Source organism: Biomphalaria glabrata, chromosome 6 (assembly GCF_947242115.1).
Source record: "Biomphalaria glabrata chromosome 6, xgBioGlab47.1, whole genome shotgun sequence".
NCBI classification, from domain to species: domain Eukaryota; kingdom Metazoa; phylum Mollusca; class Gastropoda; family Planorbidae; genus Biomphalaria; species Biomphalaria glabrata.
In genome coordinates, this window is record NC_074716.1 from 20,045,580 (window position 1) to 20,070,558 (window position 24,979).

General features: G+C 38.5%; 1 protein-coding gene across 4 annotated transcripts in view; it reads left to right on the forward strand.

The window, feature by feature from the left end:
• The window catches only part of LOC106070672 (transmembrane protein 135-like), a 68,787-nt gene that overhangs the window by 16,288 nt on the left and 27,520 nt on the right, over positions 1-24,979 (forward strand). For all 4 annotated transcript variants that reach the window (XM_056034116.1, XM_056034119.1, XM_056034120.1 and 1 more), the window contains 2 exons: positions 2,680-2,713; positions 8,707-8,772. In XM_056034116.1, the coding sequence (XP_055890091.1) occupies positions 2,680-2,713; positions 8,707-8,772 (100 nt within the window). The remainder of the gene's footprint in view (positions 1-2,679; positions 2,714-8,706; positions 8,773-24,979) is intronic.

A 24,979-nucleotide genomic window follows, 5' to 3' on the forward strand; every position in this document is an offset into this window, starting at 1 on the left:
CTAAATGACTACATACATTATTTATTCCCTAAATGACTACATACGTTATTTATTCCCTAAATGACTACATACATTATTTATTCCCTAAATGGCTACATACATTATTTATTCTAAATGACTACATGCATTATTTATTCCCTAAATGGCTACATACGTTATTTATTCCCTAAATGACTACATACATTATTTATTCCCAAACATGACTACATACGTTATTTATTCCCAAACATGACTACATACATCATTTATTCCCAAACATGACTACATACGTTATTTATTCCCTAAATGACTACATACATTATTTATTCCCAAGCATGACTACATACATTATTTATTCCCTAAATGACTACATACGTTATTTATTCCCTAAATGACAACATACATTATTTATTCCCTAAATGACTACATACATTATTTATTCTCTAACATGACTACATACGTTATTTATTCCCGAAATGACTACATACATTATTTATTCCCTAAATGACTACATACATTATTTATTCCCAGACATGACTACATACATTATTTATTCCTTAAATGACGTTCCTAAAATGACTACTTACATGAGTCATGCCTAAATATGACTACATACATTAATTATTTCTTTACCTGACTATATACATCATTCATTCCTCAATATCACAACATGCACAGAAAAGACATGACTACATACGCTATTTATTCCCTAAATTACTACATACATTATTTATTCCCAAGCATGACTACATACATTATTTATTCCCTAAATGGCTACATACGTTATTTATTCCCTAAATGACAACATACATTATTTATTCCCTAAATGACTACATACATTATTTATTCCCTAACATGACTACATACGTTATTTATTCCCGAAATGACTACATACATTATTTATTCCCTAAATGACTACATACATTATTTATTCCCAGACATGACTACATACGTTATTTATTCCCTAAATGGCTACATACATTATTTATTCCCTAAATGACTACATACATTATTTATTCCCAGACATGACTACATACATTATTTATTCCCTAAATGACAACATACATTATTTATCCCCAAATATGACTATATACATTATTTATTCCCTAAATGACGTTCCTAAAATGACTACTTACACGAGTCATGCCTAAATATGACTACATACATTAATTATTTCTTTACCTGACTATATACATCATTCGTTTCTCAATATCACAACATGCACAGAAAAGACATGACTACATACGCTATTTATTCCCTAAATGACTACATACATTATTTATTCCCAAGCATGACTACATACATTATTTATTCCCTAAATGGCTACATACGTTATTTATTCCCTAAATGACAACATACATTATTTATTCCCTAAATGACTACATACATTATTTATTCCCTAACATGACTACATACGTTATTTATTCCCGAAATGACTACATACATTATTTATTCTCTAAATGACTACATACATTATTTATTCCCAGACATGACTACATACGTTATTTATTCCCTAAATGGCTACATACATTATTTATTCCCTAAATGACTACATACATTATTTATTCCCAGACATGACTACATACATTATTTATTCCCTAAATGACGTTCCTAAAATGACTACTTACATGAGTCATGCCTAAATATGACTACATACATTAATTATTTCTTTACCTGACTATATACATCATTCATTCCTCAATATCACAACATGCACAGAAAAGACATGACTACATACGCTATTTATTCCCTAAATGACTACATACATTATTTATTCCCAAGCATGACTACATACATTATTTATTCCCTAAATGGCTACATACGTTATTTATTCCCTAAATGACAACATACATTATTTATTCCCTAAATGACTACATACATTATTTATTCCCTAACATGACTACATACGCTATTTATTCCCGAAATGACTACATACATTATTTATTCCCTAAATGACTACATACATTATTTATTCCCAGACATGACTACATACGTTATTTATTCCCTAAATGGCTACATACGTTATTTATTCCCTAAATGACAACATACATTATTTATTCCCTAAATGACTACATACATTATTTATTCCCAGACATGACTACATACATTATTTATTCCCTAAATGACAACATACATTATTTATCCCCAAATATGACTATATACATTATTTATTCCCTAAATGACGTTCCTAAAATGACTACTTACACGAGTCATGCCTAAATATGACTACATACATTAATTATTTCTTTACCTGACTATATACATCATTCATTCCTCAATATCACAACATGCACAGAAAAGACATGACTACATACATTATTTATTCCCTAAATGGCTACATACGTTATTTATTCCCTAAATGACAACATACATTATTTATTCCCAGACATGACTACATACATTATTTATTCCCTAAATGACAACATACATTATTTATCCCCAAATATGACTATATACATTATTTATTCCCTAAATGACGTTCCTAAAATGACTACTTACACGAGTCATGCCTAAATATGACTACATACATTAATTATTTCTTTACCTGACTATATACATCATTCATTCCTCAATATCACAACATGCACAGAAAAGCTAACACACTTTTTTTTTTTTTTTTTTTTTTTTTTTTTTTTTTTAAATTGTCTAATTATTACTACATAGTGTCATTAAGTTTACATTTTGTTGAATATTTTTCAGACGAGGTCAGCTTGCTGTATATCTCACAAATTTAGTAAGTTTTTCTTTGATTCCTTTTGTTGATACACAGTCCAGAATTGCTAAATACATATAGTAGAATACTATCTATTGAAACATAAATGTATCACAAAATATATTTTTGAAAAAAAAAATGTTTACTAATTGTATTGCTGTGACGAGATGTTTAATTATGTTAATATTTGGCTTGTTTGTTTGCACATTCCTCGTCCCATATGCTAGGACAAATTTGTACAAATACTCCTTCTTCCTTAGTGCTATTAGAGCATGGAATGGGTTGCCTGAGCTAGCCAGGAAAACCAGTGACTTGGCAGAATTTAAGTCATTGGTTAATATGCATGACTAAATGCATGACGCGTAGGACGTAATCATCTTCTTTTTTGAAGTAACGTCTGTATTATATAAGATAAGATAAGTCTAGGGGAAATTATATTATTTTTATCTCGCTCACATATAAGATTTTGTACAGGCACACCGCAACTAACAGTAAGAACAGACCAATATTATAAGTTCATAAATAAAAATAATTTAATAAATGAAAGTTTACAAAAGATAAATGATCAGATAAAATTATAATTAAGAAATGAAATGAAGGTGTTAATATCTAACATAACTACTCATCATGGATTGCTAATTATTGAGTGATTGGAAGAGAAGAATGTTCCTATGTCTGGCTACTTATTTTCTTAGCTGCTAGCCCGTGGGTCGTCTTCTGGCGGTCGAAGGACTGGCACTCAGAAGGATGAGTCATCCGGCTCTGTCTTAGGACGTCGGCTCGGGATATTCTCTATGCTATAGGCAAACTGGCTCTAGGGTGAGGCCGCTGCCTGTTTAGCCGTAGAGAGGGTTGGTGCTGCAGACTAAGTATTAGTGGGGTGATCTCTCAGCTGTGGTCTCTAGCTCGTAGAGAGCCGTGCCAACTCGACACCAGTTTATCTTCTGCAGCGAAGGTTGCTCTAATCAGTCGGCATTAGGCAATAGCTATTGGGCAGTGGATAGTTTGGGCCGGGTACTGGGCAGATGATAATGGGCAGTATAAGGCACTGTGGACACTGGGCAATATGTTAAGACCAAGAACAGTAGGCAATGCCTTCTTGCTAACAGGTATATAATGGGTGGGGGGAGGGGTATCTGGTGTGGTCTGCTCCGGTTACAGCTTTGGGAGGAGATCTGGTAGTTATAGCAGTCGGGTGTAGCAATCGGGGGTAGCAACCAGGCTGGGGATAAGACAGACAATTAGGAACCTCCTAAAGGCATTGAGTAGGGATTCCCATATGCCTTGCAATCATTCAGATACAGGCATTGGTATCAATCCCAATAGGGCATTTAAGACAATTAAGTATAAAATATCAAAGCATGCATATAACTCAATAACAAAAAGATACAAGTAAGATAACCACAATAAATGTGTCATCATACAATGTAGGATGATACTAGTCAAGATTCATTCATTAAATTTGATTACGACGATAAGCAATCAGTTAGAGTACAATGGGGAATGAGCATGTTATATACTAAAGGATAAGATGAAAATAGAATACTACGGATCGAGATACAGTAGAAGGGTTTGATATAATTAATCAAAATGAAACTCATCTAAGGAACTATAAGTTCACAAGCATGTGAGACATAATAATATGTATGAGGGATATAATAGAAATGTGAAATGATTAATTTCACATGGGCTCTGTAAGTTTAGAGCACTGTGATCTAAGTTCTTAGACAGTACTTAGATTCAAGAAAGGTTATTGTTTACATCAATCACTAAAATACAGGAATGGATGAAACATAACAAATCAAATATAATAACTATGGCTTCAAACTTAGACAACAATAGCGGCATTAATAATACTATATGAAGATATAGCATTGACATAGAATAGCACAACGTACATACATAATAAAGTCATAATGTAATGACGGGGAACGTGGTTGTGTCCTAATGTGTACTCAACATTCCTATAAGATAAAATAAGTATAGTAAAATGTTTACACTTACCCGTTTGTCCCTAATGAAACCTCACTAATAAATTTCCTAACAGAGGAGACTGAACTTTGAATGCTTTGGTTCCTCTCTATATATAGTTGGGACTTTTCATTTAACGGGTGGGGAAGATATCTAGTTGATTTTCTCACATGTATCGATGTACCGGAGATGTCAGGCGTCAGGTCAGATTTATGGTCAATATTCGTAGCCTACCGTGAGAGTAAGTCTTAAGCGAATATGTATCTGTCCAGCCCGAGTGCAATGCTATTCTTAGGGCGGTGCGTATCCTGCGGGAGGGGGGGGGAGGGAGAAATAGGTGTGAAAAGTTATTAGGCCGCTGCGTGTAGCGCTGGTGCAGCGACTATTGTGTGCTGGTCACCTGTCCAGCGGTCAAAAATTAAAAGTTAGCCCTAGAGAAGCTAGTTAATGTTTTACGTTGAGATTCGTCCCGTGAGAAACAGTGCGAGGGGAGATAAATCCTAAAAGAAATTAGTTATGGATGGACAAGAAAATAATTGTATAAGTTGAAAATTAAAGTTTCCCACGATTTGCTGTGAAAAACTCAAATGAACTTTTGCATGCAAGTTTCGTATCGTCACAATTGCTCACCTCCTCCTTTCACTGTTGTAGAGCACCAACAGGATCTACACATTTAGATCTCCACCCCCCCCCTTCTCTGTTGTAGAGCACTACCAGGATCTGCACATTTAGATTTCCACCCCCCTTCTCTGTTGTAAAGCACTACCAGGATCTACACATTTAGATCTCCACCCCCCTTCTCTGTTGTAAAGCACTACCAGGATCTACACATTTAGATTTCCACCCCCCTTCTCTGTTGTAAAGCACTACCAGGATCTGCACATTTAGATCTCCACCCCCCTTCTCTGTTGTAAAGCACTACCAGGATCTACACATTTAGATTTCCACCCCCCTTCTCTGTTGTAAAGCACTACCAGGATCTACACATTTAGATCTCCACCCCCCTTTCTCTGTTGTAGAGCACTACCAGGATCTACACATTTAGATCTCCACCCCCCTTCGCAGTTGTAAAGCACTACCAGGATCTACACATTTAGATCCCCACCCCGCCCTTCTCTATTGTATAGCACTATCAGGATCTACACATTTAGATCTCCACCCCCCTTCTCTGTTGTAAAGCACTACCAGGATCTACACATTTAGATCTCCACCCCCCTTCTCTGTTGTAAAGCACTACCAGGATCTACACATTTAGATCGCCACCCCCCCTTCTCTGTTGTAAAGCACTACCAGGATCTACACATTTAGATCTCTACCCCCCTTCTCTGTTGTAAAGCACTACCAGGATCTACACATTTAGATCTCCACCCCCCTTCTCTGTTGTAAAGCACTACCAGTATCTACACATTTATATCTCCACCCCCCTTCTCTGTTGTAAAGCACTACCAGGATCTACACATTTAGATCTCCACCCCTCCCTTCTCTGTTGTAGAGCACTACCAGGATCTACACATTTAGATCTCCACCCCCTTCTCTGTTGTAAAGCACTACCAGGATCTACACATTTAGATCTCCACCCCCCTTCTCTGTTGTAAAGCACTACCAGGATCTACACATTTAGATCTCCACCCCCTTCTCTGTTGTAAAGCACTACCAGGATCTACACATTTAAATCCCCACCTCCTTCTCTGTTGTAAAGCACTACCAGGATCTACACATTTAGATCCCCCCTTCTCTGTTGTAAAGCACTACCAGGATCTACACATTTAGATCTCCACCCCTCCCTTCTCTGTTGTTGAGCACTACCAGGATCTACACATTTAGATCTCCACCCCCTTCTCTGTTGTAAAGCACTACCAGGATCTACACATTTAGATCTCCACCCCCCCTTCTCTGTTGTAAAGCACTACCAGGATCTACACATTTAGATCTCCACCCCCTTCTCTGTTGTAAAGCACTACCAGGATCTACACATCTAAATCCCCACCCCCTTCTCTGTTGTAAAGCACTACCAGGATCTACACATTTAGATCCCCCCTTCTCTGTTGTAAAGCACTACCAGGATCTATACATTTTGATCTCCACCCCCCTTCTCTGTTGTAAAGCACTACCAGGATCTACACATTTAGATCTCCACCCCCCTTCTCTGTTGTAAAGCACTATCAGGATCTACACATTTAGATCTCCACCCACCTTCTCTGTTGTAAAGCACTACCAGGATCTACACATTTAGATCTCCACCCCCTTCTGTGTTGTAAAGCACTACCAGTATCTACACATTTATATCTCCACCCCCCTTCTCTGTTGTAAAGCACTACCAGGATCTACACATTTAGATCGCCACCCCCCCTTCTCTGTTGTAAAGCACTACCAGGATCTACACATTTAGATCTCTACACCCCTTCTCTGTTGTAAAGCACTACCAGGATCTACACATTTAGATCTCCACCCCCCTTCTCTGTTGTAAAGCACTACCAGTATCTACACATTTATATCTCCACCCCCCTTCTCTGTTGTAAAGCACTACCAGGATCTACACATTTAGATCTCCACCCCTCCCTTCTCTGTTGTAGAGCACTACCAGGATCTACACATTTAGATCTCCACCCCCTTCTCTGTTGTAAAGCACTACCAGGATCTACACATTTAGATCTCCACCCCCCTTCTCTGTTGTAAAGCACTACCAGGATCTACACATTTAGATCTCCACCCCCTTCTCTGTTGTAAAGCACTACCAGGATCTACACATTTAGATCCCCACCCCCTTCTCTGTTGTAAAGCACTACCAGGATCTACACATTTAGATCCCCCTTCTCTGTTGTAAAGCACTACCAGGATCTATACATTTTGATCTCCACCCCCCCTTCTCTGTTGTAAAGCACTACCAGGATCTACACATTTAGATCCCCACCCCCTTCTCTGTTGTAAAGCACTACCAGGATCTGCACATTTAGATCCCCCCTTCTCTGTTGTAAAGCACTATCAGGATCTATACATTTTGATCTCCACCCCCCCTTCTCTGTTGTAAAGCACTACCAGGATCTACACATTTAGATCTCCACCCCCCCTTCTCTGTTGTAAAGCACTATCAGGATCTACACATTTAGATCTCCACCCCACCTTCTCTGTTGTAAAGCACTACCAGGATCTACACATTTAGATCTCCACTCCCCTTCTGTGTTGTAAAGCACTACCAGTATCTACACATTTAGATCTCCACCCCCCCTTCTCTGTTGTAAAGCACTACCAGTATCTACACATTTAGATCTCCACCCCCCCCCCTTCTCTGTTGTAAAGCACTATCAGGATCTGCACTTTTAGATGTCCCCCCCCCCCTCCTTTTTTTTCCTCTTCCAATCCCGACAATTTTTTTTTTTTTTTTTCTGTTTAGTATAGTGTTGACTTGCTACTGTAGACTCTAACATAAACCAGAGCAGCAGCGGCAGTAAAGGTCAACTTGTCTTACTACCAGGCCCCTCTCCCCCTTCTTTTCCAGTACCTGTCAGACATGTCACCCTGACATCTATTCACATGTCATGAAACGCTGGCTAATTATCTCAACTTGGCCATTACAGCTGACACTGGAAATATCAAAGTTGTTGGTTCAGGGTGCAATGACCTCTGAACTTATACACAAGAATGTTAGATTAGCCTCGACCTGGACCTACTTAGTGGCGTTCAATATAGACAAACTATCTAATGCATTACGGAATGTTAGATGACCTCAAGACCTGGACCATTTACTAGTTTTTGATTTAGTATAGTTTAAAAAAAAATAAACATACCGGATTGGATGGGACTGATAGAAGCAGGAACTCTATTGATGTTTATTTTACAAGAACTCTACCTATTGCATATATAAGTCTACTAGTAGGCCTACCTCTAAACACATTGTCCTATATATCCATGTGAGTCCATCATGGGGTTCTGTATGTAAACCTAACTACATTGCTCAAATAGCAGCCTTTAATAACAGTCTTGTTTATGCTATTAGTTGAATAGAAGAACATGTGTGACAAATCACAGCTTGTTTTTGTTGTCAGGCCCTAGAGACAGGATATCGCATGCTGGTAGAGAGACAACTGATCACTCCAGTACATAACGGCGAGGTAAGTCAACCAGAGTGTTACTTCTTAGAGACTACATCATTGACATCGAGGTACAAGACATACTGTACATACACACATAACCTTTGAACTTCATCCGGATTCAGTTATAATGTGAAATCAAGACAATAATAAGGACAGTTATTTGTATGCTGTCTAGAAGCTGCAAGTGTAGGCTAGATTAAAACTCAGCCTCTTTGCTTGCTTGTTCTCTGCCATAGATAACCCAAACTCTGTTCATTGTCAATAGTCCACAGAGTTCCTTAGTAAAACATACTCTACTGGCATCTACAATATCCAATTCTTGGTCTTGACCACTCACTCATAAAAGTCAAGTTTCCCTTTCAGACCTAGCGATCTGTGGGGCAGATAATGTTAAGGTCAGGGGTGCCATAAAAATCCCAAAATTCAAAATCCCAGTCTTCACCCCCACTCACTCATAATAATCACTAATTGTTTTTACTTGCCATGGACGATAAAATAGTAACCTTTTATCTCTTACTTTGGATGTAGGACAGCTAAAATACTAAAATGTTATTTCTTACTTTGGATCTAGGACAGCTAGGACATTTAGATCTAGGACAGCTAAAATACTAAAATGTTATCTCTTACTTTAGATCTAGGACAGCTAGGACATTTAGATCTAGGACAGCTAAAATACTAAAATGTTATCTCTTACTTTAGATCTAGGACAGGCAGGACATTTAGATCTAGGTCAGCTAAAATACTAAAATGTTATCTCTTACTTTGGATGTAGGACATTTAGATCTAGGACAGCTAAAATACTAAAATGTTATCTCTTACTTTGCATCTAGGACAACTAAGCCATTTTCAAGATCAAAACCGCGGTGGTTCAATTATCCAAAAACGATTTTACATTCGCAGTTTCTTCCAACAATGTCTTTGAAAGCCGACATTTGAATGTCTAAAGTACAACAAAATAATTCCTTCCTCTTCAGTAGCGGTGTGACTTATTCAAACGTTTGTGGTGCGTTACTTTCTAGTATACGTTCGAGAGTTTGTTTATAAAGTTTTATTTGTTCGCAGATCTAGATCTTAAATGTCATGCTTAAATTGTCAGAGTGAATGTTAGAGATTATCTTTAGACCATTGTGATTATCAAATGTGTTTTTACATCTGTATGAACGCGTGTGTATGTAGAACAATTTTAAAACAACTAGATTTAGATCTGCAAGTAGTCCTTTATTCTAAAGCAAAATTAAAATCCATAAAAATGGTACAGAGAATATAAGGACCTATTAAAAATGTGAGTGTGTGTAGGCCTACATTTTTTTTTGGGGGGGGGGGAGATGGGGTGTATACTACACTTTATAATGAAGGGTTATTCTAAATAAGCTGCCTCTCTAGATCTCTGACTGACCAAACAAAAGATGTAAGAGTATATGAAGTTCCAAACAGAGCTAGTATTGTAATATATTAAGTTCCAAACAGAGCTAGTATTGTAATATATTAAGTTCCAAACAGAGCTAGTATTGTAATATATTAAGTTCCAAACAGAGATAGTATTGTAATACATTAAGTTCCAAACAGAGCTAGTATTGTAATACATTAAGTTCCAAACAGAGCTAGTATTGTAATATATTAAGTTCCAAACAGAGCTAGTATTGTAATACATTAAGTTCCAAACAGAGCTAGTATTGTAATACATTAAGTTCCAAACAGAGCTAGTATTGTAATACATTAAGTTCCAAACAGAGCTAGTATTGTAATATATTAAGTTCCAAACAGAGCTAGTATTGTAATATATTAAGTTCCAAACAGAGCTAGTATTGTAATACATTAAGTTCCAAACAGAGCTAGTATTGTAATACATTAAGTTCCAAACAGAGCTAGTATTGTAATACATTAAGTTCCAAACAGAGCTAGTATTGTAATACATTAAGTTCCAAACAGAGCTAGTATTGTAATATATTAAGTTCCAAACAGAGCTAGTATTGTAATACATTAAGTTCCAAACAGAGCTAGTATTGTAATACATTAAGTTCCAAACAGAGCTAGTATTGTAATACATTAAGTTCCAAACAGAGCTAGTATTGTAATATATTAAGTTCCAAACAGAGCTAGTATTGTAATATATTAAGTTCCAAACAGAGCTAGTATTGTAATACATTAAGTTCCAAACAGAGCTAGTATTGTAATATATTTAGTTCCAAACAGAGCTAGTATTGTAATACATTAAGTTCCAAACAGAGCTAGTATTGTAATACATTAAGTTCCAAACAGAGCTAGTATTGTAATACATTAAGTTCCAAACAGAGCTAGTATTGTAATATATTTAGATCCAAACAGAGCTAGTATTGTAATACATTAAGTTCCAAACAGAGCTAGTATTGTAATACATTAAGTTCCAAACAGAGCTAGTATTGTAATACATTAAGTTCCAAACAGAGCTAGTATTGTAATACATTAAGTTCCAAACAGAGCGGGCGTTTCATTAAATAGTGATTGTGTGTGTGTGTGTTTGGGGGGGGGTGTGTATTAGAATGTAGGGAGATCAGAAGACTACAACTGATGGGCCTAAGAAGTGTTTGTGCATACTCTATAACAGATTGGGGGGGGGGGTGTATTAGAATGTAGGGAGATCAGAAGACTACAACTGATGGGCCTAAGAAGTGTTTGTGCATACTCTATAACAGATTGGGGGTTTGTGGGTCGTTCGGATGAAGGATGAAAGAGAAAAAAATAAAGAGGATTTATAGAATTTTAAGGCTAGAGAATTGTGTTAGCTGTGTTCTAGTAATGCGGGCCGTTTTAGTGATGGATTTAAAAGTATTCAAGGTGATGTACACACATACACCAACAATTCAACAGTAACGTAGTACGTGTAGCAGGTAGCGTAGTACGTGTAGCAGGTAGCGTAGTACGTGTAGCAGGTAGCGTAGTACGTGTAGCAGGTAGCGTAGTACGTGTAGCAGGTAGCGTAGTACGTGTAGCAGGTAGAGCTATGCACTTTTAGAATTCAAGGACAGCCGTTTCATTAGAATATACACTGGCCAAAGTGATGGGCCTAAGTAGTGTTTGTGCATACTCTATAACAGAAGTTGCGGGCCCTTTTTTTGTAGAATGAAAGAAACCAAAAAAAAAAAGGACAGAGAATTGAGGGGGGTGGGTGGGCTAGAAAATTGTGTTGGGGTGGGGGAACGTTGTATTGATGGGTTTCAGAGTGGTCTGGGCAAACTGCCCGGTACATTCATGGCAATGTTTCAGAGTGGTCTGGGCAAACTGCCCGGTACATTCATGGCAATGTTTCAGAGTGGTCTGGGCAAACTGCCCGGTACATTCATGGCAATGTTTCAGAGTGGTCTGGGCAAACTGCCCGGTACATTCATGGCAATGTTTCAGAGTGGTCTGGCCCGGTACATTCATGGCAATGTTTCAGAGTGGTCTGGCCCGGTACATTCATGGCAATGTTTCAGAGTGGTCTGGCCCGGTACATTCATGGCAATGTTTCAGAGTGGTCTGGCCCGGTACATTCATGGCAATGTTTCAGAGTGGTCTGGGCAAACTGCCCGGTACATTCATGGCAATGTTTCAGAGTGGTCTGGGCAAACTGCCCGGTACATTCATGGCAATGTCTGAAAAGACTAAGGAGGCGTTCACTGACATGACTATGCCGACACAGTTGCGACCTGCAAACTTTTCGTGCAGACCAAGCCGTTGTCCGCTGACGGTTATATTTAAGTTTTCCTTTCGTCTCCTGCGCCTGTCTTCACTAATGGCGTCTCTTAAAGTCTCAAATGTGTGTCCAGCGGCCTTTGTGAGACCTCTCCCTTTTCAGAGACCCTCTGTTGCCAGCTACTTTCCTCTATGTCAGTGAGGGCGAAATGGTGATCTTTATAGCACTTAAGGCTGAAAAGGGGGGGGGGGGAGAGCACTTCTGTTACGCGGTCCTCCTTTAAGCTCGCCAAAGAAGATCGCCTATTAGCATACGGTCGTCTTCATAAGTGTCCGACCCAGCTCAGCTGTCCGAATGGTAATTAGTGCTTCTATACTGTCCACACCGGCCTCTAGCAGAACATGGTTATTATAATGTAGTCTTGTCAGCGATCATGAAGTGAAGGCACCTTTGTTGGAAGCGTTCGAGGAGCCCTTAATGCCTTCGATAGAGCACACAGGTCTCAGAGCCATACACTGCTTTATAAACATTGATTTTTGTTGCCAGATTAAGAGACCTATTCCGCCATATTCTCAGTCTGGTCGCCTCAAGCATATATAGTATACCAACAATAGCGTAGCACGGGTATCAGCTAGTGTGTTCTAAAACTGGAATTTACTTCATTGTTATGAGCAAATTTTTAAAAATGTATTCCTAAGCAGCAAAGAATAAAACAAACCCAAAAAACCTATCTAAATAATCAAGACACAAGACTTTAAACACCTCCCTAATCTACAAGCTCATTAACATTTCACTCTTTCATTGAACAAAACGTAAGAAGTGCACATTTGTATTGTTCCTGCTAATAGCGTCTCGCACTGAACCAGCCGTACTACTCCAATATAGAGATCTACATGCGCACGAAAATATAAACATCCCTAACTATCTGACATTATAATGTAGTCTTGCGCCTCATGTCTCCACACTACTAAACTGACAACGACAGAAAATAGAAGGGACTGTTATTGTTAAGATAGGAAATAGGAAGTTTCTGTGTCAAATAAGTTGTCATTGTAATGAGAGAATTCACATATCAATCAGTCATTAAGGATGTGAGAGAGCTATGTGGTGTCTCAAGCAAGACTCTAGATCTAATAGAGCCTGTTCATCTACAACACGGTTTTCACTAGTGTCTCAGAGTTAAGATTCAACATTACTTTAGGTTAATGTCAACAAGACAAGTCCATTAATTCTTCTTAAATATGGGCCAGCCAGTTCCCTCCCCTTGTCGTCCAGCAATCAGCTTTTCATTGGACCGTAATAAACTGTCATTTTCTAAGGCGCACAGCAAACTCTTTGTGGTCTGTCAAGTCCGTCCACTTCACTGGCTAGTCATGTGACCTCCGGATACAACACGTGACTAGGAGTTCTTTGATCTTGCTCTTTAATTTCGCTGTCTATATAATTAGCTTTCTTAGAGTTTTTTGCGCGAGCTTTGTACAACGTGGTTTTGAAAGCGCGTGCCCGATGTTATGTTGGTACTAAAACACGTTCAGTTTAAAACAACTTTCTTCTCTGCATAGGACAGAGTCCAGTCTATGTATATTGGATCTAGGACCAATGTACATCTTATTTGATTTAGGACCAATGTACATCTTATTTGATTTAGGACCAATGTACATCTTATTTGATTTAACCAATGTACATCTTATTTGATTTAGGACCAATGTACATCTTATTTGATTTAGGACCAATGTACATCTTATTTGATTTAGGACCAATGTACATCTTATTTGATTTAACCAATGTACATCTTATTTGATTTAGGACCAATGTACATCTTATTTGATTTAGGACCAATGTACATCTTATTTGATTTAGGACCAATATACATCTTATTTGATTCAACCAATCTACATCTTATTTCATTTCATGTGCTCCCACTTCTCTCTTCAAATGACCAAGTTAGGTTGACATGTTGTTGGACTAAATCTCTTCAAATGACCAAGTTAGGTTGACATGTTGTTGGACTAAATCTCTTCAAATGACCAAGTTAGGTTGACATGTTGTTGGACTAAATCTCTTCAAATGACCAAGTTAGGTTGACATGTTGTTGGACTAAATCTCTTATAATGACCAAGTTAGGTTGACATGTTGTTGGACTAAATCTCTTCAAATGACCAAGTTAGGTTGACATGTTGTTGGACTAAATCTCTTACAATGACCAAGTTAGGTTGACATGTTGTTGGACTAAATCTCTTACAATGACCAAGTTAGGTTGACATGTTGTTGGACTAAATCTCTTACAATGACCAAGTTAGGTTGACATGTTGTTGGACTAAATCTCTTACAATGACCAAGTTAGGTTGACATGTTGTTGGACTAAATCTCTTACAATGACCAAGTTAGGTTGACATGTTGTTGGACTAAATCTCTTCAAATGACCAAGTTAGGTTGACATGTTGTTGGACTAAATCTCTTCAAATGACCAAGTTAGGTTGACATGTTGTTGGACTAAATCTCTTCAAATGACCAAGTTAGGTTGACATGTTGTTGGACTAAATCTCTTCAAATGACCAAGTTAGGTTGACATGTTGTTGGACTAAATCTCTTCAAATGACCAAGTTAGGTTGACATGTTGTTGGACTAAATCTCTTCAAATGACCAAGTTAGGTTGACATGTTGTTGGACTAAATCTCTTCAAATGACCAAGTTAGGTTGACATGTTGTTGGACTAAATCTCTTACAATGACCAAGTTAGGTTGACATGTTGTTGGACTAAATCTCTTCAAATGACCAAGTTAGGTTGACATGTTGTTGGACTAAATCTCTTCAAATGACCAAGTTAGGTTGACATGTTGTTGGACTAAATCTCTTCAAATGACCAAGTTAGGTTGACATGTTGTTGGACTAAATCTCTTCAAATGACCAAGTTAGGTTGACATGTTGTTGGATTAAATCTCTTCAAATGACCAAGTTAGGTTGACATGTTGTTGGACTAAATCTCTTCAAATGACCAAGTTAGGTTGACATGTTGTTGGACTAAATCTCTTCAAATGACCAAGTTAGGTTGACATGTTGTTGGACTAAATCTCTTACAATGACCAAGTTAGGTTGACATGTTGTTGGACTAAATCTCTTACAATGACCAAGTTAGGTTGACATGTTGTTGGACTAAATCTCTTACAATGACCAAGTTAGGTTGACATGTTGTTGGACTAAATCTCTTATAATGACCAAGTTAGGTTGACATGTTGTTGGACTAAATCTCTTACAATGACCAAGTTAGGTTGACATGTTGTTGGACTAAATCTCTTCAAATGACCAAGTTAGGTTGACATGTTGTTGGACTAAATCTCTTACAATGACCAAGTTAGGTTGACATGTTGTTGGACTAAATCTCTTCAAATGACCAAGTTAGGTTGACATGTTGTTGGACTAAATCTCTTACAATGACCAAGTTAGGTTGACATGTTGTTGGACTAAATCTCTTCAAATGACCAAGTTAGGTTGACATGTTGTTGGACTAAATCTCTTCAAATGACCAAGTTAGGTTGACATGTTGTTGGACTAAATCTCTTCAAATGACCAAGTTAGGTTGACATGTTGTTGGACTAAATCTCTTCAAATGACCAAGTTAGGTTGACATGTTGTTGGACTAAATCTCTTCAAATGACCAAGTTAGGTTGACATGTTGTTGGACTAAATCTCTTCAAATGACCAAGTTAGGTTGACATGTTGTTGGACTAAATCTCTTCAAATGACCAAGTTAGGTTGACATGTTGTTGGACTAAATCTCTTCAAATGACCAAGTTAGGTTGACATGTTGTTGGACTAAATCTCTTCAAATGACCAAGTTAGGTTGACATGTTGTTGGACTAAATCTCTTCAAATGACCAAGTTAGGTTGACATGTTGTTGGACTAAATCTCTTCAAATGACCAAGTTAGGTTGACATGTTGTTGGACTAAATCTCTTACAATGACCAAGTTAGGTTGACATGTTGTTGGACTAAATCTCTTCAAATGACCAAGTTAGGTTGACATGTTGTTGGACTAAATCTCTTCAAATGACCAAGTTAGGTTGACATGTTGTTGGACTAAATCTCTTACAATGACGTACTACCTCCATGCTTCAGTGACTAGTCAGTTTAGGAGGAAAGCATAGGCGGTTGAACGGTTAACTGTGGGCCACGTGACGTAGTCGTTAACTGTGGGCCACGTGACGTAGTCGTTAACTGTGGGCCACGTGACGTAGTCGTTAACTGTGGGCCACGTGACGTAGTCGTTAACTGTGGGCCACCTGACGTAGTCGTTAACTGTGGACCACGTGACGTAGTCGTTAACTGTGGGTCACGTGACGTAGTCGTTAACTATGGGCAACGTGACGTAGTCGTTAACTTTGGGCCACGTGACGTAGTCGTTAACTGTGGGCCACGTGACGTAGTCGTTAACTGTGGGCCACGTGACGTAGTCGTTAACTGTGGGCCACGTGACGTAGTCGTTAACTGTGGGCCACGTGACGTAGTCGTTAACTGTGGGCCACGTGACCTAGTCGTTAACTGCTGGCCACAGAAACAGACGACATGGCCTAAATTGTGCCGATGTGCCAAAAACCCAAATACAGAAACAGGTGGCCTTGATTTGCCCTATAGATGGCAAGGTGTGAAAGGGCAACTCTACTAACTTACTTTCTGGTGTATACACGTTAATATACGTCATTGCTCCACATTGATCTCTCTGCGAAGACTGACAGAGATAGTGATTGTCATTGCTCCACATTGATCTCTCTGCCAAGACTGACAGAGATAGTGATTGTCATTGCTCCACATTGATCTCTCTGCCAAGACTGACAGAGATAGTGATTGTCATTGCTCCACATTGATCTCACTGCGAAGACTGACAGAGATAGTGATTGTCATTGCTCCACATTGATCTCACTGCGAAGACTGACAGAGATAGTGATTGTCATTGCTCCACATTGATCTCACTGCGAAGACTGACAGAGATAGTGATTGTCATTGCTCCACATTGATCTCTCTGCGAAGACTGACAGAGATAGTGATTATCATTGCTCCACATTGATCTCTCTGCGAAGACTGACAGAGATAGTGATTATCATTGCTCCACATTGATCTCTCTGCGAAGACTGACAGAGATAGTGCGTGAATATAAACTGTCAAAACGTGGTGCTAAAAAAAAATAGTTCTATTGGTCACATGTTTGCTAAGCATTGTCACGTGATTTAAATATGCGATGTAAGCCTTTTCTTTTATATTGAGTGTTTGTTTGAACCAGACGAGAATGACGTCACACACATTTGTGCTCAAAGGAGACTCTTAATGTTTATATTTACATTTTATGTCGAGTCCTAGGTCTAGATTTCTACTGGACTGAAGAGGTCAAGGTCATCTGACCTAACACGGTGAACGTCAATGTTGTGTGGCTGGTACAGCATCACACGGACATAGTGCATTAACTTTATTGAATCTCCCCAAACCAAAGTTTAAACTCATTTCTTTTAGCCAAAGTTATTAGACTGAGTTTAAATTCATTTCTTTTAGCCAAAGACATTAGACTGAATTTAAATTCATTTCTTTTAGCCAAAGACATTAGACTGAGTTTAAACTCATTTCTTTCAGCCAAAGACATTAGACTGAGTTTAAATTCATTTCTTTCAGCCAAAGACATTAGACTGAGTTTAAATTCATTTCTTTCAGCCAAAGACATTAGACTGAGTTTAAATTCATTTCTTTTAGCCAAAGACATTAGACTGAGTTTAAATTCATTTCTTTTAGCCAAAGACATTAGACTGAGTTTAAATTCATTTCATTTAGCTAAAGACAATAGACTGATAACGCTACCTTCAAAAATCACGTGACCAAAGCCTCTGACTTTGGAACTTCTTTACTTCGAATATTTTCAGGGCTTGACAACAATAGTTCCAATTTGACGTCTGTAACAAAATAAGTGCATTTACCCAATGGCACACAGTAAGTGAATAGAATCACCCCGATCCTTCCTTATTTCACTATTGCACTAGGACTGCTGTCGAGAAGGAGAGAGGCACCTACTTCCTCCCATATAGGGCAAGGCGCCCCCTCTCCCATTGACTACTAGGAACACGATGCATAGATTCGTGTTTCCAATCTCCACTTGTAGTCTGGGGCTATCAACTATCTACATTAGAGTCTGCTGGACCTCCCTGTGGCTATTCTGAGCCTTAATGTCTCAAAAGTTAATGTCACCCCGGAGACCACTCAGTCCTCTTGCAAACCTTTATGTCAATGGGAGGGGCGCTGTTTCTCGGCCACTTATCCAGTTTCTGTATTAGTTCAATAGCCGATTGATCTCCCGGGATGGTCGCTTCTGGTCATTCAGGACCCCGGGCTGAAGACATCGCAGATCAAAGACTCGAATGTAAGCGAACACCCAGTGTATCCCAAGAAGCTTTGTAAGCGGCTTATTGCTTCGATGTGATTACAGTCTTCCTTGGGATAATGTGGGCACATTAGCACGTCTCGGACTTCACAGAGAAATGGGACATTCAAGTCTGTAAGCAGAGAATGCTATTCCCAAATTAACTCTAACCTTGTTGGCACTCAGCCTTGTTGTTGACTGAACAAACTATTGATCATTGAACTTGTATGTTGTTGACTGAACAAACTATTGATCATTGAACTTGTATGTTGTTGACTGAACAAACTATTGATCATTGAACTTGTATGTTGTTGACTGAACAAACTATTGATCATTGAACTTGTATGTTGTTGACTGAACAAACTATTGATCATTGAACTTGTATGTTGTTGACTGAACAAACTATTGATCATTGAACTTGTATGTTGTTGACTGAACAAACTATTGATCATTGAACTTGTATGTTGTTGTCTGAACAAACTATTGATCATTGAACTTGTATGTTGTTGTCTGAACAAACTATTGATCATTGAACTTGTATGTTGTTGACTGAACAAACTATTGATCATTGAACTTGTATGTTGTTGACTGAACAAACTATTGATCATTGAACTTGTATGTTGTTGACTGAACAAACTATTGATCATTGAACTTGTATGTTGTTGACTGAACAAACTATTGATCATTGAACTTATATGTTGTTGACTGAACAAACTATTGATCATTGAACTTGTATGTTGTTGACTGAACAAACTATTGATCATTGAACTTGTATGTTGTTGACTGAACAAACTATTGATCATTGAACTTGTATGTTGTTGTCTGAACAAACTATTGATCATTGAACTTGTATGTTGTTGTCTGAACAAACTATTGATCATTGAACTTGTATGTTGTTGACTGAACAAACTATTGATCATTGAACTTGTATGTTGTTGACTGAACAAACTATTGATCATTGAACTTGTATGTTGTTGTCTGAACAAACTATTGATCATTGAACTTGTATGTTGTTGTCTGAACAAACTATTGATCATTGAACTTGTATGTTGTTGTCGTAAGACCACAGGGCAGACGATATGTTCCATTGTTTTGAGGTGGACTAACTATAGGCATTACGTTCGAGTTCTGTAGTAGGTATTGTAATGTACATGGCTACCGAAGAGTGGCTGAGATTTAGGATTTTAACTTTGGATCATGAGTCTAGTGAAAGTTGACATTTCGTTGAGAAGTAAGGGCGATTAGAATTAGAACTTTACGTAACCTGTCCCATAAAGCGTTCAATCCTAACTTGGACTACTTCAACCATCTTGACACAATACCAATGACATGTCCTTGAGGATATAATATTATTTAATGTAGCACCAAAGTGATACTTATGGTCAGTGGTTCCACCAAAGTTAAACTTATGATCAGTGGTTCCATCAAAGTTAAACTTATGATCAGTGGTTCCACCAAAGTGATACTTATGATCAGTTGTTCCACCAAAGTTAAACTTATGATCAGTGGTTCCCCCAAAGTTAAACTTATGATCAGTGTTTCCACCAAAGTTAAACTTATGGTCAGTGGTTCCACCAAAGTTAAACTTATGATCAGTGTTTCCATCAAAGTTAAACTTATGATCAGTGGTTCCATCAAAGTTAAACTTATGATCAGTGGTTCCACCAAAGTGATACTTATGATCAGTTGTTCCACCAAAGTTAAACTTATGATCAGTGGTTCCACCAAAGTTAAACTTATGATCAGTGGTTCCACCAAAGTTAAACTTATGATTAGTGGTTCCACCAAAGTGATACTTATGATCAGTGGTTCCCCCAAAGTTAAACTTATGATCAGTGGTTCCACCAAAGTGATACTTATGATCAGTAGTTCCACCAAAGTGATGCTTATGATCAGTGGTTCCATCAAAGTGATACTTTTGATCAGTGGTTCCACCAAAGGGATACTTATGATCAGTTGTTCCACCAAAGTTTAACTTATGGTAAGTGGTTCCACCAAAGTGATACTTATGATTAGTGGTTCCCCCAAATTTAAACTTATGATCAATGGTTCCACCAAAGTGATACTTATGATCAGTAGTTCCACCAAAGTGATACTTATCAGTAGTTCCACCAAAGTGATACTTATGATCAGTGGTTCCACCAAAGTGATACTTATGATCAGTAGTTCCACCAAAGTGATACTTATGATCAGTGGTTCCACCAAAGTTAAACTTATGATCAGTGGTTCCACCAAAGCGATGCTTATGATCAGTGGTTCCACCAAAGTGATACTTATGATCAGTAGTTTTACCAAAGTGATACTTATGATCAGTGGTTCCCCCAAAGTGATACTTATGATCAGTGGTTCTACCAAAGTTAAACTTATGATCAGTGGTTCCACCAAAGTGATACTTATGAACAGTGGTTCCCCCAAAGTTAAACTTATGATCATTGGTTCCTTCTTACTCTCTTCTCCATCTTGTTCTCACAGATTAGGCTCAACATTGAAACAATGCTAAGACAACGAATCAAACAATTCTTACAGTGTAGAACTTGGGTAACGCACATAATGGCCTGCACACAATGACCTGCACAAATGACCTGCACATAATGGCCTGCACACAATGACCTGCACATAATGACCTGCACAAATGACCTGCACATAATGACCTGCACACAATGACCTGCACATAATGGCCTGCACAAATGACCTGCACACAATGGCCTGCACAAATGACCTGCACATAATGGCCTGCACACAATGACCTGCACACATCCTACAAAACTCTGGGGGCGTGATGACTGCGTGGTAACTTCCGAATCCAGGGGTCTCGGGTTCGAATGAAGACTGGAATTTTGAATTTCGGAATTTTCAGGACGTCGCCCCCCCCCCACACACACTTTACCCAATTCTAATGGTTACCTGACAGTAGCTTGGGAAAGAAAAAGCGGTTGGTCGTTGCACTGGCTAAATGACATCCTCGTTAACCGTCGACCATTTAAACAGGTGAGCTTAACATCATTGATCTTTCTACCTCATGGCTCGCAAGGTGTGTTGTAATGGGGGGGGGGGACTTACCTTCTACAACGCTCCCTCTTCTGGTGTAGCGTCATCTGACTTGACTAGACACAACTGATCCACAGTTCTAGTAGTCTACAAGCGCAGTATTTTGGTAACATTTCATTACTTTGTATCTTGGTTGTTTTGTAGAAATAAAATATAAAGTTAGGGTCTAGTTTTATGCAGAGACATTTGAGTTTCACATTATAGGGTCAGGACACACACACACACACACACGCATATATACATACATACATAGAAATGACACTGTTTGATATTCAGAGATTGTTCTTCTACTGTTGTCGGTAGTGAGCCTCTGAGACTCAAACAATGTCAGACCAGAGACTTGAGTCAAACAATGTCAGACCAGAGACTTGAGTCAAACAATGTCAGACCAGAGACTTGAGTCAAACAATGTCAGACCAGAGACTTGAGTCAAACAATGTCAGACCAGAGACTTGAGTCAAACAATGTCAGACCAGAGACTTGAGTCAAACAATGTCAGACCAGAGACTTGAGCCAAACAATGTCAGACCAGAGACTTGAGTCAAACAATGTCAGACCAGAGACTTGAGTCAAACAATGTCAGACCAGAGACTTGAGTCAAACAATGTCAGACCAGAGACTTGAGTCAAACAATGTCAGACCAGAGACTTGAGTCAAACAATGTCAGACCAGAGACTTGAGTCAAACAATGTCAGACCAGAGACTTGAGTCAAACAATGTCAGACCAGAGACTTGAGTCAAACAATGTCAGACCAGAGACTTGAGTCAAACAATGTCAAACCAGAGACTTGCCGTTGAACGTTTCTCTCCATGTTTATTAGCTCGAGCTTGTCTGAACGCTTTTGTTGATCACATCGTTTTGGTACGAGCAAGTGGACAGGAAGTGGAAGCTTGTTTGACCTGGACATTGGTGTGGTCTGACTGCCGAGACAAAGGATGGAGAATCTGACGCTGATCTATGGCTACATTAGGTGCAGTGATAGAAGATAGGTGTTACATTAGGCGCATGTATCATGGATTTGATAGAAGATAAGTGTTACATTAGGCGCATGTATCATGGATTTGATAGAAGATAAGTGCTACATTAGGCACATGTAGCATGGATTTGATAGAAGATAAGAGCTACATTAGGCGCATGTAGCATGGATTTGATAGAAGATAAGTGCTACATTAGGCGCATGTAGCATGGATTTGATAGAAGATAAGTGCTACATTAGGCGCATGTAGCATGGATTTGATAGAAGATAGGTGTTACATTAGGCGCATGTAGCATGGATTTGATAGAAGATAAGTGCTACATTAGGCGTATGTAGCATGGATTTGATAGAAGATAAGAGCTACATTAGGCGGATGTAGCATGGATTTGATAGAAGATAAGTGCTACATTAGGCGCATGTAGCATGAATTTGATAGAAGATAGCTGCTATATTGTGTGTAGTAGAACAATTAGTGCAATCAATATTGAAGCATTGTGGTTTAGTTTTATACAATTCCCTACAGATATATCTTTTTTCCCCCTAAGTTCGATCTGCAATCGTTTCTATTGTATAGACTCAACTAGATAATCTAAAGTGTGTTGAAGCCAAACAACGGAGCTGCCAAGTCAATCTCATACTTTTAGTCGTTTTGTTACACCGTCAGTTCTTTTGATACTGTAGTAGCACTTGTCATTTAGTGTTCTTGTACTACAGTACTAGACATAATCAGGTAGACACACAAGCAACTGACTTTCCGTAACCCGACAAAATTGCGATGACAAATAGCGCCACTATTTAGTATCCTATGATTGCTTCAGATAGTCTAAAATAAAAATATGCTAACATAATAGAACATGATTCATAATAGTCAAACAAGAGGAAATGAAATATATTCATCATTTATATATAGTCCAAAAATGCATTTGAGAAACACGAAAGCCTAATGACACATATAATAATAGCCTACTTTCATACTGGACAGTTATACCAAATGGGCTTTCGCAGTCTAACTGTATACAAGGTCAGGTAGAATTCTACTCCATCAGTGGCTTATTTCCACACTTTCATACTGGACAGTTATACCAAATGGGCTTTCGCAGTCTAACTGTATACAAGGTCAGGTAGAATTCTACTCCATCAGTGGCTTATTTCCACACTGGTGTCAACATAGCTGTGCCAGATGTCTAAGTAAGAAGCACTTTGTCTTGACTGCAGTTTTACTTCCTTCTCCAGCATTGCATCTAAGACTCATGTTATCGGTATACTCTTGTTCTCAGTGTACTCTTGTTCCCAGTGTACTTCTGTTCTCAGTGTACTCTTGTTCCCAGTATACTCTTGTTCTCAGTGTACTCTTGATCTCAGTGTACTTTTGTTCTCAGTGTACTTTTGTTCTCATTGTACTCTTGTTCCCAGTGTACTCTTGTTCTCAGTGTACTCTTGCTCTCAATGTACTCTTGTTCTCAATGTACTCTTGCTCTCAGTGTACTCTTGTTCTCAGTGTACTCTTGCTCTCAATGTACTCTTGTTCTCAATGTACTCTTGCTCTCAGTGTACTTTTGTTCCCAGTATACTCTTGTTCTCAGTGTACTCTTGTTCTCAGTGTACTCTTGTTCCCAGTGTACTCTTGCTCTCAGTGTACTCTTGTTCCCAGTGTACTCTTGTTCCCAGTGTACTCTTGCTCTCAGTGTACTCTTGTTCCCAGTGTACTCTTGTTCCCAGTGTACTCTTGCTCTCAATGTACTCTTGCTCTCAGTGTACTCTTGTTCTCAGTGTACTCTTGTTCCCAGTGTACTCTTGTTCTCAGTGTACTCTTGCTCTCAGTGTACTCTTGCTCTCAGTGTACTCTTGTTCCCAGTGTACTCTTGTTCCCAGTGTACTCTTGCTCTCAGTGTACTCTTGCTCTCAGTGTACTCTTGTTCTCAGTGTACTCTTGCTCTCAGTGTACTCTTGTTCCCAGTGTACTCTTGTTCCCAGTGTACTTCTGTTTTCAGTGTACTTCTGTTTTCAGTGTACTATTGTTCTCAGTGTACTTCTGTTTTCAGTGTACTTCTGTTCTCAGTGTACTCTTGTTCCCAGTGTACTTCTGTTTTCAGTGTACTTCTGTTTTCAGTGTACTCTTGTTCTCAGTGTACTTCTGTTTTCAGTGTACTT